General features: G+C 40.4%; 1 protein-coding gene across 1 annotated transcript in view; it reads left to right on the top strand.

Moving 5' to 3' along the window:
• The window catches only part of LOC126175120 (huntingtin), a 539,564-nt gene that overhangs the window by 299,470 nt on the left and 221,722 nt on the right, over positions 1-18,372 (top strand). The window contains exons 27-30 of the mRNA XM_049921673.1: positions 957-1,162; positions 11,350-11,493; positions 11,601-11,819; positions 16,918-17,008. Of these exons, the coding sequence (XP_049777630.1) occupies positions 957-1,162; positions 11,350-11,493; positions 11,601-11,819; positions 16,918-17,008 (660 nt within the window). The remainder of the gene's footprint in view (positions 1-956; positions 1,163-11,349; positions 11,494-11,600; positions 11,820-16,917; positions 17,009-18,372) is intronic.

The following is an 18,372-nucleotide window of genomic DNA, read 5'->3' as shown; positions in this document are numbered from 1 at the left end:
ACTTGAAATACAGGAAGACTACCATCCAAGATGAACATCTTAGTGATCACCCTTATTCCATCTCCGTGATACATGACAAGGGAAGAGTTGATGACATTTTTAGAGAAGCTATATGTATCAGTTTCAGTGAAATTGCAACAAAACTTGAATATGACATAGTGCAGGAAATGATTCAAAACTTGGCTCATTGGAAAGTTTGTGCATGTTGGATTCCAAGTTTATTAAACAAAATAATGAAAGCTGCTTCTGTCACTGAGAGCAGGGCACCACTTGGATTTGCAATTGAAAAAGAAACCAAAGGTAGTGCTATATGTGAGAAAAACTATGGGCATTGCCATCTGAGATGCAGAGGATGGCATTCTGGTTGTTTATTTGGAACGTGGATAGACCAGATATCCTGTCCACTACATTGAGACATTTTTGAAGCTCCAACCTGCACTACATGATAAACGCCATCGGAAGAAGATCATTGTGCTGTCTGATGACAGGCTGCTTGTGTCTCTCTAGAGAAAATTAGGATGTTTTGGAGGGAAAGTCTTCCAGATCCCACCTTCAGTCTTAACTTGGCACCCTCTGGCTACCATTCTTCCATTTTCTGAAAGAACTGTGGTGAGGTTAACACTACAAAATGCTGGAAGACATCCAGAAGTGATGCATTGGTTTTTTCAGGCAGTGAGAATAAACTTCTGCTGCAAATGATTTTTAAAAACTTAAATAACTGTGGGGAAAACATGTGCAAGAAAAGGGAGATTGTACTATAAAGAGACAGAAACATTTCTAACTGAAAATGATGTACATGGTTTGTGTAAAAAATGAAAATTATTATTCATAACAATGGATTTTGCATGACTTTTAGTTGAACACTTACACTTCAAAAACAACATTACCCAATTTCTTGTTCAGTATAAATTTTATTTTTAATTGTAATTTATAGAGTCAGTGTGTCTGTCTGCCAGAACGGCTCCCTCGTAGCAGTGCAGCGGTGGCTGGGTGGGGTGTTGGCACTGGTGTTGCTGCTGCTGTCCCACGGCAAGGAAGATGCTGTCCTGGCCCGGCTGGAGGAACTGCAGCTGGCGCCCCCTCCATCATCGCCTTGTGATCCCTTGAATGCTGCCGCTACAGCTGCATCTTGTGGGATGGATCCAGACCAGGCTGTTGCCAGGTATTTAAGACTGTTTCTTAGAAGTAGAAATACCATAGTTTATGACAACAATATGGAAAGGATAGATGGCTACTCAGCACACAGAGAAGGTGTTGAATCACTGACAGGCAGAATGAAAAAGAACTCTTCAAATATTTCAGCTTTGGCATAAACGCATTCATCACAAGTAGAAAACACACACATTCGCATAAGCATTATGCACACATGGCCAATCTTTCCTCCAGGTGCTAAGGCCCATCTGCAAACTGCATCTGAGATGTGCAGCAATCCGGGTAGTGGGAATATGGAATAGTCATGGGGACGTGAGGCCTTATAGCAGGGTAAAGAGGGAGTATGATGCTAGTGCTGGCAGCGGAAGTATATGGAAACATGGTGGGGAGATGTAGTGGGTTGCTAGGTGCAGTGTTGGGAGACAGTGTGGGTGGGAGGGGGGGAATACAGTAGAAGGTTGAAGTAGAGAAGGGTAAATTACTGTACAATTGCTCTGATGGGAGAGACGGTATGTGTTACTGGACTAGGAGCAGGGAAGGGGATACGCAGGTGGAGGATAGGGCCTAATGATGGTTGAGTCCAGGGGAATCAAGAGAATGAAGGATACATAGCCGGCAGAGTTCCCACTTGCACATTTTAGAATAACTAGTGCTGGTGGGAAGAATCCAGATGGCACAGGCTGTGACTCAGTCATTAGAGAGAATCACATTGTTTTGGGCACATGTTCAGCAACTGGGTGGTCCAGCACAAACTGCTTGTCAGTAGTCATGCGCATGTTGAATGCGGCCCAGTGGTTGCGGCTAAGATTGAAGATCACCTGGCTGCTTTCACAGGTGGTCTTGCCTCTGGTGGGGTAGGGGATACCTCTGGCTGGACTGGAGTAGTGGTAATGGGAGTACATATGGGATATGTCTTGTGTCTAAGCCTGTTACAGGATTATGGGGCATGTGCAGTGTGTTAGGGGCAGAGGTGGAGCAGGGTCTGAAAACAATATTGCATAGGTTGAGTGGGAAGCAGAATACTACTGTGGGAGGGATAATTGGTGGGGGGGGGGGGAGGGGGTTCAGAAGGTAGGACATTGCTCATTTCAGTGTGCAAAGAGAGGTAGTTGACCTCTGGTGGAGCATGTGATTCAGTTGCTCCAGTCCTGGTTGGTACTATGTCATGAGAAGAGTGCTGCTTTGTGGCTGGACAGTGGTTATGTCATAGGTGGTAGGTGATTGGGGAGCCAAGGCATGGAAGATTTGTTTCTGGACAAGGTTGAGAGGGTAATTTCAGTCTGTGAAAGCCTCAGCGAGATCCCTGGTATATTTTGAGAAGAACTACTCATCGCTACAGATGTGATGACAATCGGTGCCTAGGCCATGTGGGACTTCTTGGTATGAAATGGGTGACATTGGTGAAAGTGGAAGTACTGCCCGTGGTTAGTGGCCATAATATAGACAGATGTATACTCAGAGGCTTCAGATACGTTATGTCCAGGAAGGTGGCTTGTTAGGTAGAGGAGAACCAACTGAAGTGAATGGGGGAGAGGGTGTTGAGGTTCAGGAGGAAAATGGTGCCCTCACGCTTAGTCTAGATCATGACCATGTCATCAGTCAATCTGAACCAAATGAGAGGTTTGGGTTTCTGGGTGGTTAGGTAGGATTCCTCCAGATGGCCCTTGAACAGGTTAGCATAGGATGGTGACTTGCATATACCTGTTGCTGTACCACAGGTTTATTCGTAGGTGGTGCATTCAGTTGAAAAGTAATTGTGGTGGGGATATAGTTCATGATGATGACCAAGAAGGAGGTTGTAGGTTTGCAGTCAGTTGGGTGTTGATAAAGATAGTGTTCAGTAGTGGCAAGGCTGTGTGCATTGGGGATGTTGCATAGATGGAGGTGGCAAAACCTCAGTCCCACAGAAGTATCAGTCCTTTCCTGAGGCATTACCTTTTTCCCCTTTCTCAGATTTTGTCACTGTGGGTTCATTGATATTAGATTACATTAGATGCACTTTTTGTTCCAGTGGATCCATAATGAGGAGATCCTCCAAGATTTAGAACATGACAGAAAAATGAGAATACTCATTAAATATTTAAAAGGAAAAACAAATATGTTAATATATCTTCCATATGTCCCATGTGAATGTGCATGGGAAAAAAAATCCAAGCACATTTTTATTTCAAAGTAATAAATATTCGATACACTTAAGTGCATATGATAATTTTTGGGCTTTTGCAGCCATGCATAACTAAATAGAAAATCATTTTACAATGCTTATTTATAGTGATCACATTACTGCACTGAGTTTGCACAGAAGTCAGCTTGTACTAATACTCACATTGTCATCTGGAAAAATTGGGTTCTCTGCCAGTAATCCGCACTTTACTTGCAAGTGTGACTCGCAGTGTGCTTCGTGAAGCTGAATCCAGTGTGGAACAGGTCAGTATTTATGCCTGTGTGGGTCTAGGCACACTGTCATTGCTCTGTGCCCCACCAGGTGCTCTGTCTGACATATGTGCTGGCCATTAGCAGCAGCTGTAGTATTTTCTAGCCACAGCTGTTCTGGTCGTTGTGCACATACATTTTTGCTGTTGACAGTTAATAATATTGTTGTCTGATGTTCTGTTCTACTTCCAAGTTGTACTGGGCGTTCAATTTCTGATTGCTGTCATTTAAGCTTTCTTGTGGACTATGCTGTTCCGTTACCATAGCTTTCCACATTAGGTGCTCTGTCTGAGATACATGCCTGGTAGGGGCAGCTGTCTGATTATTTTCTGGCCACTGGTGTTCAAATTGCCATTCATTCTTGAAATGACAGACTTAAGGTATTTGATCTGCTGTCTAAAGTACCGCTGTCTGTGCGGCCTGTGTTGGTAGTGCTGGGTTATTTGCTCTGTCACCATTTCCAAAGTTATGTCCCTCGGAGTTTGTTGTTGCCTCCATTGTGTCTTTAGGAGGTAGAGTGCCAGATTGTAGGTGGAGCAAAGCATACATCCTGTGTCACAGTTGATAAGATTCTGTGTGATCTTTACTTGTATGGATTCTTTAATAACACTTTCCAAGTACTTGTGTGTGTGTGTATAGCTTAACTGCTAAGCTTACGACTCGAACCAAACTGCTGTAGCTGTATCGTCATTCATTCGACCTAAATTGTGTCTCATATTACAATGGACCAACAATGTTTCGATTTGGAGGTGCGGCCTAAAACTTTTCTCTCCCCTTGAATTTCGAGTCTCAAATTTCAGGTGCGGCTTAGATTCGGGAAATTTTTTTTTCCTTGATTTCGAGTCTCATTTTTCAGGTGCGGCTTAGATTCGAGTAAATACGGTACATACCACATTCTCATGGTATGTGGTAATTGCCAGTGCCTGAAGACCCATATCATCCTTCACGTTCCCTGATAGAAACTTAATCTTGTTTTGTGTTCAGAAAATGTTCTTGACATTATATTTAAGAAAAATTCTGCTGATTTCATCAGATATTGGTCCGGCATATGGCAAAAAAGTGGCCTTCTTTGCTTCTTCTTGCATTTCTAATGACCCCTCTGACAGAGAACAGGGCACAGTGCCCTCTGAATATCTCTGGAAGAATATCTGTTTTTGTAGAACACAGACTGTAGGTGCTCTTTCTCCATTGTGAAGTTGTCTAGATTTGAAAGTTTCTTGCCTAGTGAACCAGAGTTTTGAGTATACTTTACTTTTCTTTTGTGCTGGATGGTGGCCACTACTGACTTGCAGGTACAGATCAGTGTTAGTTGGTTTTCAGTGAATACTGTGACCAAAACTGCCACCTGCCTTCCTCTGTATAAGAACATCTAAGAGTGGGAGTTGTACCATTTCCAATGGGAATTTTGGGTTAGGGTGGAGTGACTTCAGATGTTCCAGGAAAACAAGGGGCATTTCCCTGCCATGTTGCCAAATAATGAAGATGCCATTCTTGAAGATAGCGAGTTATGTTATCAGATTATCGTGAAGTATGATGTGGATTACCAACAGAAACCTTGTTTTTCTGAGGTGACAATGCCAAGCCGGGAAAGCCTGAAGGCCTACAATATTCACGTTATATGATATTATTAGTAAGATATACACATCAAGGGTTTATTAAAATCAACGGTGTAGGAGGATTTGGCCATTAATAAACCCTTTACGCTCCCCTTAAACTGAATTTTATTATTAGTAAAACTTTTTTATGGCTGCTGGCAAGTTACTGAAAATGAGTGTTCCTGAATAATGGACAACTTTCTGGTATGGAAGTAAGTGATTATAAGTCTTTGTGAAGATTATTCCTATTTGTGTTATTGATTGCATGAACTGAGTTTGAACTGTTAGTTTGAAAAAGAGATGTATTTTAATGACAAATTTTATTATTGGTGATGTACTCTCATATGACATTATGGAATGAAAGTAAACATAGTAATCCAGCTTACTTATTTTTATATCATGTATGTCTGGCAACATTTGCATTGCAGATAGAAGTCCTTCTCATGATTGCTAGAGTGGAAACACTTTTTTACCACTAACCCCATCAGTCAAACTCAATCCACAACCATACTGAACCTTACATGATTTAACTTATTCCTCCAACTGTAAGCCATACCCACTGCCCCCAAATCTCCAAGTTAACTTTCCAGAATATTCTAACCTTGAACCTTGCCTCACCATGATTCTCACAGTCCCTCCACATGGGAACCAACCTCACACCCACAGAAAGAACCAAAATCCACCACCTAAAATCTGACCCCGTTCTTATGATCCTGCTTACCAAAAAAGGCTCCATCATTGTGATTATGAACCGCGGGGACTACCTCGTGGAAGGGATCTGCCAGCTGTCATATTTCTCACTAAACAAGCCCTGCCACATAGACCTCATTCCAGATGTCAGCTAGAATCTCCATTTCCTCCTCAAATCCTTAGCTCTGTCCCAAGCCTCACCCCTAAATCTCTGTCTCCTCACCCCACCACGTCCCGCACTCATACCTTCTACATGCTTTGTAAAGTAAACAAACCCTACCACCTACGATGCCTGATGTAGCCATTTACTCTTCACCCACAGACAGAATATCTGCTGTTGTGGACCAACACTTTTAGCCTATTGCCTGTAACTTACCCTCCTGCATAAAAGACGACAATCATTTCCTGCACCAAATCTCCACAGTTCCTGTTCCTGTACCACTTGGCACCCTCCTAATCACTGATGATGCCACCTTACTGTACACAAACAACGCCAATGTCCACGGTGTTCCTGCTGTTGAATACTATCTTTCTCAGTGCCTGACAGGCTCGAAACGTACAACTCCCTTCACTGTTACCATGCCTAACTATATCCTCACTCACAATTACTTTTGATTTGAAGGTATCACATACACACAAATCTGTGATACAGCAACGGGTGTTTGCAAGTCGCCATCTTATGCTAACCTGTTCAACGGCCATCTGGAGGAATCCTACCTAACCACCCAGAACCCCAAACCTCTCACCTGGTTCAGATCGATTGACAATGTGTTCATGACGTAGACTAAGCGTGAGGGTACCATTTTCCTCCAGAACCTCAACACCCTCTCCCCCACTCGCCTTAGTTAGTTCTCCTCTACCTAATGAGCCACCTTCCTGGACATCACCTCTGTCTCTCTGATGCCTCCATTTATAACTCTGTCCATCTTAAGGCCACTAACCACCAGCAGTACCTCCACTTTCACACTTTTCACATAAATAAGACACATACGGTCTAGCCACGTGTGGTCATCGCATCTGTGATGATGAGCAGTCCGTCTCGAAATATACCAGGGATCTCACTGAGGCCTTCGCAGACTGCAGTTCCCCCCTCAACCTTGTCCGGAAACAGATCTTCAATTCCTTGCCTCCCCAGTCTCCTACCGCCAGCTGGTCACAGCGGAGGTTCGAGCCCTCCCTCGGGCATTCCGATGTGGGTGTGTGTGTTTGTCCTTAGGATAATTTAGGTTAAGTAGTGTGTAAGCTTAGGGACTGATGACCTTAGCAGTTAAGTCCCATAAAATTTCACACATATTTGAACATACCTACCGCCTATAACATAACAACTGTCCAGCCACAGAGCAACACTCCTCTCGTCGCTCAATACCATATAGGACTGGAGCAATTGGATCACTTGCTCCATCAGGGGTCGACTACCTCTCATTGTGTACTGAAATGAGCAGTGTCCTACATTCTGTCACACCCAGTTATCCCACAGTGGTATTCTGCTTTGAACTCAACCTGTGCAATATTGTTCCATTCCTACTCCAAACCTGCCCCTAACCCGTTGCCACATGGCCCATAACCCTGTAATAGGCCTAAGACACAAGACCTGTCCCATACATCCTCCCATTACCACCTACCCCAGCCCAGTCACAGGTATCCCTCACCCCATCGAAGGCTGGACCACCTGTGAAAGCAACGAGGTGATCTTCAAAATTAGCTGCAGCCATTGGGCCGTATTCAACATGCACATGACTACTGCAAGCATTTTGTCTGAATGAATAAGCAGTGATGAACTGTGGCCAAGAGACAGCTGGACCACCCAGGTGCTGAAATGTGCCCAATTCAATGTGGTTCTCTTTAATGAATAATTCACAGGCCTGTGCCATCCGGATTCTTCCTACTAACACCAGTTTTTCTAAACTGTGCAGGTGGGAACTCTGCCCGCAATGTATCCTTCATTCCTGTGATTTCCGTGGCCTCAGCCATCATTAGTCCCTGTCCTTCTCCTCCTCCTCCTCCTGCCTATCCCCATCCTTGTTCCTACTTGAGTAATAAACACACCTTTTCTCTCATCATAGCAATTGCATAGTAATTTCCCCTTCTCTACTTCTACCTGCTCCTGTCCCCCCCCCCCCCCCCCCTTTTCCCTGCCTCCGTCCACACCCACTACATCTCCCCACCACATCCCCGCACACTTCTGCAGGCAGCATTAGCATCATTCTCCCTCCTTACCTTGCTATGACCTCTCACCTCCTCATGACTACTCCATATCCCCACTACCCGGATTGCTGCACACCTCAGACGCAGTTTGCAGCGGGGCCTTAGCACCTGGAGGCAATATTGACCATGTATGTGTAATGCTTGTGTGAATGTGTGTGTTTTCTACTTGTAATGAAGGGCAATGTCTGAAAGCAGAAAACATTTCTAGCATTCTTTTTCATTCTGCCTTTCTGCAGTTCTATTTTTTCAATATTATTGTTATTCTGTCCTGCACTTTCCACTGTTTATTACCACAATTTATGAAATATGCCAGAGCTTTCTTTCCTAGCTTTTCAACTTCATATTTACTGAGCACTTTTCAGATCTTGTGACATCATTATTTTGCACTCTTTGTGTGAAATTTGTGATTTGAAGTTTCATTTCTACAGAAATTCTTGGTTCTTCTCTTTTCATTGGTTGTCACTGTTGTTCTTTTGAACCCATATTAGTTGTTCTTGTTGCAGTCCACAGCTTGAAAAATGACTTGCTGCAGCTCTGCCCATTAGTCTACTTTGTGTAGGTTTCTTCCTATCTGCACTATTACTGCAATATACCTCCACCTGAACCTGCTTACTAGAGGGTCAGTACTTGGTCTCCCATGATAATTTTTATTCCCCACATATCATTTCCTGATGGAGCTGCCTATTCCTTGATCTCTCAGACTATGTCTTTATCAACTGACCCCTTCTTTCAGTCAGGTTGTGTCATAATGTTCTGTACTTCCCAATTCAGTTCAGTTCCTCTTCATTAATTGTCTGATATACCCAGATATAATCTTCAATGTTCTTCTGTAACACTACATTTCGAAACCTGTTATTCTCTTTTTTTTCTGCACTGTTTGTTGCCCACATTTCAATTCCATATAAGGCTAAACTCCAAACAAATACCTCTGGCAAAGGCTTCCTAATGTTTAAGTTTGTAGTTCTCATTTTCAGAAAAGCTCTTCGAGCTGTTGCAGCCTACATTTTATTTTTTTTTCACGTCTGCCATATTCACTTATTTTACTGCCCATGTAACAAAACTGATCTACTCTTTTGAGTATCTCATTTCCAAATCTAATTCTCCCAGCAGAACCTGACTTAAATTGACTACAGTCTATTACCTGTGTTTTACGTTAGTTGAGGTTCATCTTATAACTTATTTTCAAGACATGATCCATTCTGTTCAGTAATTTTGAAGTTCTTAGCTGTCTTTGTCAGATAACAGTGCCATTGGTGAACATTAAAGATTTTATTTGTGTTCTCTGAACTTTAATTCTTACGGATTTAATGTGCCAGGACGTTTCAAATCAGCACATTCTCTGTTTTAAAGGGGAAGTTCATTTTGGAAACGTAGGAAGCATTTCACTTGGCCATGGCTGATGCATTTCATCGCAGTATCCTTTCTTTCTGAAGTGGTAGCCCCGCAAGATATTTGGGAGAACTTTGAAGTTTGGAAGGTAGGAGAATAGGTGAAACTTCCTGGCAGATTAAAACTGTGTGCCGGACCAAGACTCAAACTCGGGACCTTGCCTTTCGCGGGCAAGTGCTCTACCAACTGAGCTACCCAAGCACGTGCTTGGGTATCTCAGTTGGTAGAGCACTTGCCCGCGAAAGGCAAGGTCCCGAGTTTGAGTCTTGGTCCGGCACACAGTTTTAATCTGCCAGGAAGTTTCATATCAGCGCAAACTCTACTGCAGAGTGAAAATCTCATTCAGGAGAATAGGTACTGGCCGAAGTGAATCTGTGAGGCAGATTATGAGTCATGCTTGGATAGCTCAGTAGAACAGTTTGTCTTGAAAGGCAGAGGCCCCAGGTCCTAATCCCAGTCTGGCACTTAGTTTTATTATAAAGGAAGTTTTAGTTTACTCAGTTTATTTACTTTCTATCTTCTAAGTTATTTGTTGGTTATCGAAAAATTAGCCAGCATTTCCAGAGCGCACAAAGTTGTGAATCTCATCAGGCTTCAGAGAGCCTCTTGCTCTGCACCCTCTACCAGTTTATCATCTGATCTCATATATGCATCTCAGAATCATATTCAGGCTAGTATTTAGAGCCTAAATGTTCTGTCTGACCATGAGGCACTCCAGTTGATATATTCTCCCACCCTCTACTGAGTAAATCTTATCTTACTCTGTGGTGATTTAGGAAGAGCTGGTTGTTGCAGTCTGTCAAAAGCTGATGTTGAAACCAGAAGCCTTTCTCTTACCTTGTTTCTTCCAGTGAATCCATATTCTTCTGTAATTTGTCTCTGTATAACATTTCATCTTTCCAGGACTGTGACATATTTTATCAGTAATTGAATTTCCTCATGTTTTGTATTTTGTCATGCAGTGATGGATACTACGGACATGAATTCAACTCTGATAAGAATTGGTTGCATTGTTAATAGTCACCCACCCAGTTCTCCACCTTGACTTACCATAAATCTTCGTTCTCTGACCATTTCAGTTCTCTCATTCTTACCATGTCTGCCAACATCCTGTCTGTCTCCCTTTCTCTCCAGATTTTCCAGTTCCCACTTAACATTCAAATTTCAAACATACCCCATTCCAGTTCATAGTATCAAGCTGAGCAGCTTTGACTTGGGAGGTCCCGATGGGGTCATTAGTATATTGCTATCAGTATTTGGAAAGCAAATTACCATCATGAGCTTATTTTTGTTTTGCATTTTAAGGGAAATAAAGTATGATTATTATTTACAATATATTGTGAACACACCTTGAATGTTGTTTAGGGAGATTTACCTTGTTAGCCACCAGATGTTGTCATGTAATGCTTATTTATTAACATTTTGTTTAGCGGCTAGTTATAGTTGATTTGCTTTGTTTATCTTACTATGCAAATGGAATTCATGAATGCTTCTTGAAGAGACATGCTATCTGTTTTCTGTTACCTCTCCATAATTTACCTTAATTACAATGCTGGAACCCTGAATTTCAATTTTCATGGTTCTACATCAGTTGCTTCATATTGCTGTAAGCCCAGTCACTGTAAATGCTGTTGCAGAGTATGATCTCATTATGTATGTGAGTGCAGTTCAAGTACATATAACAGATAGTAAGGGACATTATTGTCTAACTGTCTGACCTGACTAAATTTTTTGATGATTGATAAAATGTTGTTGAATAATCAGCTAAGTGTTGATTTGTCTTGCGTGCCCTCTTCTTCACCAAAGAATGTAACTCAACTGCCTCCTAAGACGATTTTTTTAGTGAAATCCTGTGCTTGTATTATTTCTCAATCTTTTTGTGTAGGTTCCTACTCAGAGTTATTAGTGTGGTTGGCAAACGGATTCATAAAGAAGCCTTCAATCCAGCAGCTGACCCTGCCTGGGATTACCTACAGGAACAGTTTGCTCACTTCCTGCTGTACTGTATATACATGTTTGAATCAGGTAGGTTTTGATTTGAAAGATTAAATGAAAATAGTTCCTATTAATTACAGTTTCATGTGAGATGTTCACTTGGTCCATGTACTGTGTGAAAAATGTTTGTTTTCTAGGTAGCTACTGTAAGGTTGCCACAGCAGCCATGGAGATGGTGCAAGTGAGTCCAACTGACAGCCTGGTCGGGAACATGAATAAGATATTTTTGGAACTCGCTGCTCGCTGTCCGCTATTAACGTTCTTGTGGTGCTACCTTTTAATTCTTCTTGGTTACTGTGATCGCAGTTTCTGGGCCAGCATTCTTCGTACAAAGCCAGTTCCTTTACTGATGGATGAAGGGTTAGTCTCTTCTCTTCTTTAATCAGTATTTGCGATTAAAATGAATAACTGTAAGTTCCTGCGGATATTTCTTAAAGACATTATGAAGACAATGTAGTATGTAACTGTAGTTTATATAACCTTATATATGTGTATTAATGGTGGTGGCTCAATAGGTGCACCCTCAAGCAAGGGTAAGTTTTAGAATGTAACCTCTTGTATTGCAACCTGGGAGACATAAAATTTTATTTGAGAAACTCAAGTCATGGCAGCCACAAGCAATTACTATGACCGTATGTATAGAGGCATGGTGTGGATTTTTAAGCACACTGGTGTGTCTGGCTTCTGGTTTTCAAAAAATGCACAAGTCTTCCACAATGAGATGACAAGGACAGTGACATTATAAACTGCTAACCTGTATTTAAAACTCTCGTGATGTTGTGTGTCTGCCCCGCAGCATGCAACAGATCAGTTTAACGTCAGTCTGTTGTGAGTCACTGTCTGCTGTCAACGAATAAAGAGCAAAGCATGAAAGTGAAATAGTGACAAGAGTACCAGGTTTGTCTGGTATTAGTTTGATTGTGACAAAAAGTGTTGGATGAACTGCTGCGATCTCCTACTATGTAAACATTGTTGTTATCATTATTGGGGGAGCTGGAGTGCCTGGTGTTGCTGCTTGTGCTGCATCTTCTGATACTGTATAATTTCACAGTAATTGGGTGTGACATACTATTAAAATATGCTCACATCACATTTGTGCTAGCAATTACCAAAATCTGGATCTGAACATGATTTATTAAGCAAGAGACAAATCTTGATTCATGAACAAGAACCCACATGCAAGTAGTGAGGCTGGTGTAGCTCATTCTCTGTAACTGAAAAATGTATTATTTGGCGTTACCATTATAGTTTACAGTACTGCTAGCTTGACAAAGCAGGAAGTAACACTGTCAGAGAATGTGTGGGTAGAATGACCAGATCTGTTATGTAGTTTTTGTAAAAAGTATTATATCCACAAGTTAGAAAAAAAGTAAATGCATGCATGCTGTAAGGTCTCGTCCATTGTTGTACACCATTAATTGCCTCTGTTGAAAATCAGCCTCACTTGCTAACAATATTCCACCTATAGTGGCATCCTCTGCTTGTGATGAAACATATTCGATTTCATTGGGCAGCCTAAAATCTTGGAGGTCAAGTAGAACATCAGAGAACAAGCAACTATTTCTTTTACTGTTGTGTTCTGCAGTGTGCTGTGCAGCAACACAGTGATTGTGGGCTTCTGTAATCATTTATTCTGACTGATATGTTGATGTCATTTGTGTAAGTATAAAATGCTGGACAGAACTTATTCATCCATTGACAATGCTATGAAAAAGATAGTTGCTAATCACCATGTAGTGGAGATGCTGACCCGCAGCTGCTTTTGCTCAAACAGGTCTTCATTAGAATTAGACAGCGCATGCGTGTGCACAAGCGCGCGCGTGCGCACACACACACACACACACACACACACACACACACACACACACAGCGCACACGTGTGCACACACATGACCGCAGTCTCTGCCTGCCAAGGCTAGACCATTGGTCTATTGGTAGATTGTATGAGTACTCAAACACCCCCCCACCCCCCCCTCCCATATTTGTGATAAGTGTTTTCTTCAATGCAAAATGTTGCAGTGGTGATACCACATAAGCAATTGTTGAAATGGAGCTACTTCTGATTGTTGGTGAGCACAATGTGCACAAAAAGTTGAATGTCAGCATGAAAGAAAGCAGTTTAAGAATTGAAAAAATAGAGAGTATGTTTCCCAACAGAAGATAAATAAATAAATAAATAAATATATATATAATAGAGGGAAACATTCCACGTGGGAAAAATTATTTAAAAAGAAAAAAGATGATGAGACTTACCGAACAAAAGCGCTGGCAGGTCGATAGACACACAAACAAACACAAACATACACACAAAATCTAGCTTTCGCAACCAACGGTTGCCTCGTCAGGAAAGAGGGAAGGAGAAGGAAAGACAAAAGGATATGGGTTTTAAGGGAGAGGGTAAGGAGTCATTCCAATCCCGGGAGCGGAAAGACTTACCTTAGGGGGAAAAAAGGACAGGTATACACTCGCACACACACACATATCCATCCATACATACAAGACACAAGCAGTGTCTTGTATGTATGGATGGATATGTGTGTGTGTGCGAGTGTATACCTGTCCTTTTTTCCCCCTAAGGTAAGTCTTTCCGCTCCCGGGATTGGAATGACTCCTTACCCTCTCCCTTAAAACCCATATCCTTTTGTCTTTCCTTCTCCTTCCCTCTTTCCTGACGAGGCAACCGTTGGTTGCGAAAGCTAGATTTTGTGTGTATGTTTGTGTTTGTTTGTGTGTCTATCGACCTGCCAGCGCTTTTGTTCGGTAAGTCTCATCATCTTTTTTCTTTTTAAATAATAAATAAATATATATATATATATATATATATATATATATATATATATATATATATATATATATATATATATATATATAAACAAAGATGATGTGACATACCAAATGAAAGTGCTGGCAGGTCGACAGACACACAAACGAACACAAACATACACACAAAATTCAAGCTTTCGCAACAAACTGTTGCCTCATCAGGAAAGAGGGAAGGAGAGGGAAACCACATCCTTTCGTCCTTTCGTCCTTTCGTCTTTCCTTCTCCTTCCCTCTTTCCTGATGAGGCAACAGTTTGTTGCGAAAGCTTGAATTTTGTGTGTATGTTTGTGTTCGTTTGTGTGTCTGTCGACCTGCCAGCACTTTCATTTGGTAAGTCACATCATCTTTGTTTTTAGGTATATTTTTCCTTCGTGGAATGTTTCCTTCTATTATATATATATATATAATTTTTTTTTTTTTTAATGTAACAAGATTGAAATCACCATGTGTCCAGTTAAAAGGGTCAGATTTGTGTATGAATTTCAGTCTGATAGGGATTGCCAGTTGTGAGATTCTGATAGAACCATCTGAAAGTGAGTAAGAAAGAGACTCACTTAAGAAGAGCTGTTCTGTTTCTTATGGTAATACACTCAATCTGTTTGTAACTGATTGCAGAACTGGGGTGGGAACATGTCCTATTGCACTCAAGAGAAAACCAAGTATTCCCACTTGGAGCATGGTTTGTGGTCTTTTCAGGATGAAATATGAACATCAAGATTGGAATAGTGTGGTCTCATGAGAAGAATGGAAGGATAGAGGATACCAGAGATGATGATTGACATGATGTTTTGAGAAAAAAGATAAAAGGAAAACTAAGGTACAGATGGCTGAACTGATTACAAGAAAGTGAAAAGATAGGAGGGAAGAACTGGAATGTCATGGAGGATGACAAAATGGAGAGGTGGTGCAGAGATTTGTGTCCTCACCTGAAACAGCCAAAAGTTAGAAACTGTTCAAGATGGTGGTGAGATCGACCCATTGATAACTTTTGTTTTTGGAAAGTTCTCATGATACTGTTCTGTAAACCTGTACAATTCAATTGAAAGAATGTATGAGGAACTGTGAAAGCAACCAGTCAAACTTCTGCTTACACCTGTAGAACCAAAACCACACAGCAGAGCACATTGAAAATGGTTTAAAAATTCTACATACAATACCTAAAGTCCCACCATGAACATTTTGGAAGAACTAGAAATTTACACTCATACAGATAAATATCCCAATGACATTCTCAATAAATAAACTAATTTGAAACATAAAAATTCTGTAGGAGACTTAAATGAAATTTTAAAAAAAGAAAATGAATAAAAACCCCATGATATGCAAAACCATAGACAGCCTTTAACTGCAGTCAGGAACAAAATTCTATTATTATTATTATACACAACCACCATGTATGACCTTAAGAGATACATTTCACTCGGTAAACACGAAGCATGATAGGAGCGAGAACTGTCATTTTATTGGCCAAAAATAGTATATTCCATACTGATGAAATTATGTGATTCATGCAATTTTTCAAGAGACAAATGTGTTCCAAGATGCACTATGAACATCACCCCACCTAGATGTAAGTAAAATTGTAAAACAACTCTATACGAAGCATACTGAATTTTATGAATTGTTGAATTGTTGTGAACCATGATTTATTTGTCTTGTAACATACATATGCTAATTGTTTGATTAGAGTACAGGAGATATGTCAAAATATGGTTAATAAAATTTCTCTGATATAAAGCTATTGTTAATAAGATGGAGTTACATTTAAACATTAATGCAACTTTTTTGTGAAAAGATACCTGTACATATTCTCATAACAAGACGATTTATAAACTACATCCTGCTCAAATATTCAGTTCTTCGTCCCTGAAAGCGTCAACTGAGTAGTAGCATCGCTTAGCAGAGTATCATGTAGCTTTCTTTTCAGTGAATCTTGGCTTTTGATTTGTTGTAAATTTTCATATCAATATACTGGGGAGTCTGAGCAGCATATAAGTTTAAACAATGAGCATGGAGCATAGATTTTCTTTATTTCTTGGGTTGTAAATGTGATAAAAGCAGTGCTCCTTGCATAATTATAAACTGGTGAACAAAAAGTGATAATATCATAGATATATAGGGAGGGTGCTGTTCATAATTTCAGATTTTTAAACAATTGGCGACACGATTTCCTTGGGCACACAGCTCACGTATCTAATAATACTTTTCAGTAATTTCAGTATTAAGTTAATTCTAATATCAACAGGTACACTTCACAATGGCGTACTAGCCGAAACAAGCTTGTATGAAGAAATACAACCAGCGCAAGCTAAATAAAATATTTTGCTGCTAATTTAGAAGCAATTTATATAGAAATTACTCACTTAGCCTTGTGGATATCAACATCATAGCTGCAGTTGTGTACAGAATCACTTCCTTCTTCCATCTTACAAGCACTTTCATATGTTTTCTTTACACGTTTTCCAAAAAGGAATTTTAACATTGAAACACTGAATACATTTTATTTATAATGTTTAGAATATTGCAGTGCTTAGTACTACAGTAAGAGCCTGAAACCTTCTTTTTTCTTTATGCATGGACTTGTTGAGTACAAATGGTGAAATAATTGTGTTTGTGCATGTGTGTCTCCTCTCAGGCCAGTTGAAACTGAAAGCTGTGGCCCATCCTCTTGTGTTAACTTGGAAGTAGTGAGGAAGGGTGGTACTATCCTGTACTGTGACTTTGTGGTAAGTTTTTTTTAACACATTATTAAGTTATTTACTACTGAGGACAATATGGATTTTAGATGTGTGTGTTACATCTTTCATTATTGTTATTAATTTTCATTACAAGAACATATTTGTGAATACAAGAAACGTATTCACAGTTGTGAATATTGACAGCAATCAGCTGTGTGGTGGAATGATGACAATGAAAATTTGTGCCGGACTAGGACTCGTACCTGGATTTCCCGCTTATGGTGAGCAGTCGGTTTAGCATTATGCTATCCGAGCAGGACTCACAGCTAGACCCAAACTTCCTTATGTTATCAACCATGTGCTTACAACTTGCACTTGTACATCCATTATGTATATTCCTGTACAGGGGAGACATTTATCCACAGACACTGAACACGCAACTTTCTATTAAAAAAATAACATCTGGCAAGCAACTTTCAATCAAAATGTCTCACCTGTACAAGAATATACATAATGGATGAACACATGAAGGTTGTATACATGTGATTGATGACATGTGAAAGTTTGGGTGTGGCCTGGTTGTGCTCGGATAGCAAAATGAATGGGTGACTGCTTGCGATAAGCGGGAAATCACGGTTTGAATTCCAGCCCAGCACAAATTTTCTATGTTGTCATTTAGTTATACAGCTGATGGTTGTCCATATTTGCAACTGTGAATACATTTCACATATTTCATAACAGCTGTAGTCGATGTATTGTCTGATTCTTCAGACATCCACGAATGTCTGAAGGAACATCGCATCATACTTCTGAACAATACAGGCACTGCAGTACATATTTATGAATGCATGCATTTTGTTGTAATCCGCATAATACTTTTCAAAACATATGATTGAGTATTGAATGCCAGTCTTTGAAATTTTTAATCATTTAATTTACATGAAAGCTGGACTGTACTTGCTGTGGTATTTTGTTACCACACATGTTTTCATTAAACATATATAATGTTAAACAATAATGGAAAATTCCTGGATGTAGCAGTACATGAAATAAAGGAGAGGCAACTACTCACCTACAACAGATCAATGCATGGAGAACAGAAAGATTTAATAGAAAACAGCATTCACACTAATTTCAAGCACTAACTCTTTTTCCAGCAAAAGTATATACATTCACTCACACGCCCACACCGACGCACTAACGCGCAGTCGTATAGCCATGGTGGAGTGTACTTCTAGCTATGAGTGTCATTGTGTGTGTGTGTGTGTGTGTGTACCCTTGATAAGAAAAATATCTAGTGCTCAAAAGCTAGTGTGATTGCGGTTTTCTGTTATGTGTTTCTGTGCGCCAAGTGTTGATCTGCTATTGGTGGGTGGTTACCTTTCTCTTATTTTACTTGTAATGTTAACATT

Source organism: Schistocerca cancellata, chromosome 3 (assembly GCF_023864275.1).
Source record: "Schistocerca cancellata isolate TAMUIC-IGC-003103 chromosome 3, iqSchCanc2.1, whole genome shotgun sequence".
Taxonomy (NCBI): Eukaryota; Metazoa; Arthropoda; class Insecta; order Orthoptera; family Acrididae; genus Schistocerca; species Schistocerca cancellata.
The sequence above is the reverse complement of the archived record's forward strand: the minus strand, read 5'-3'. Positions and strand labels throughout refer to the sequence as shown.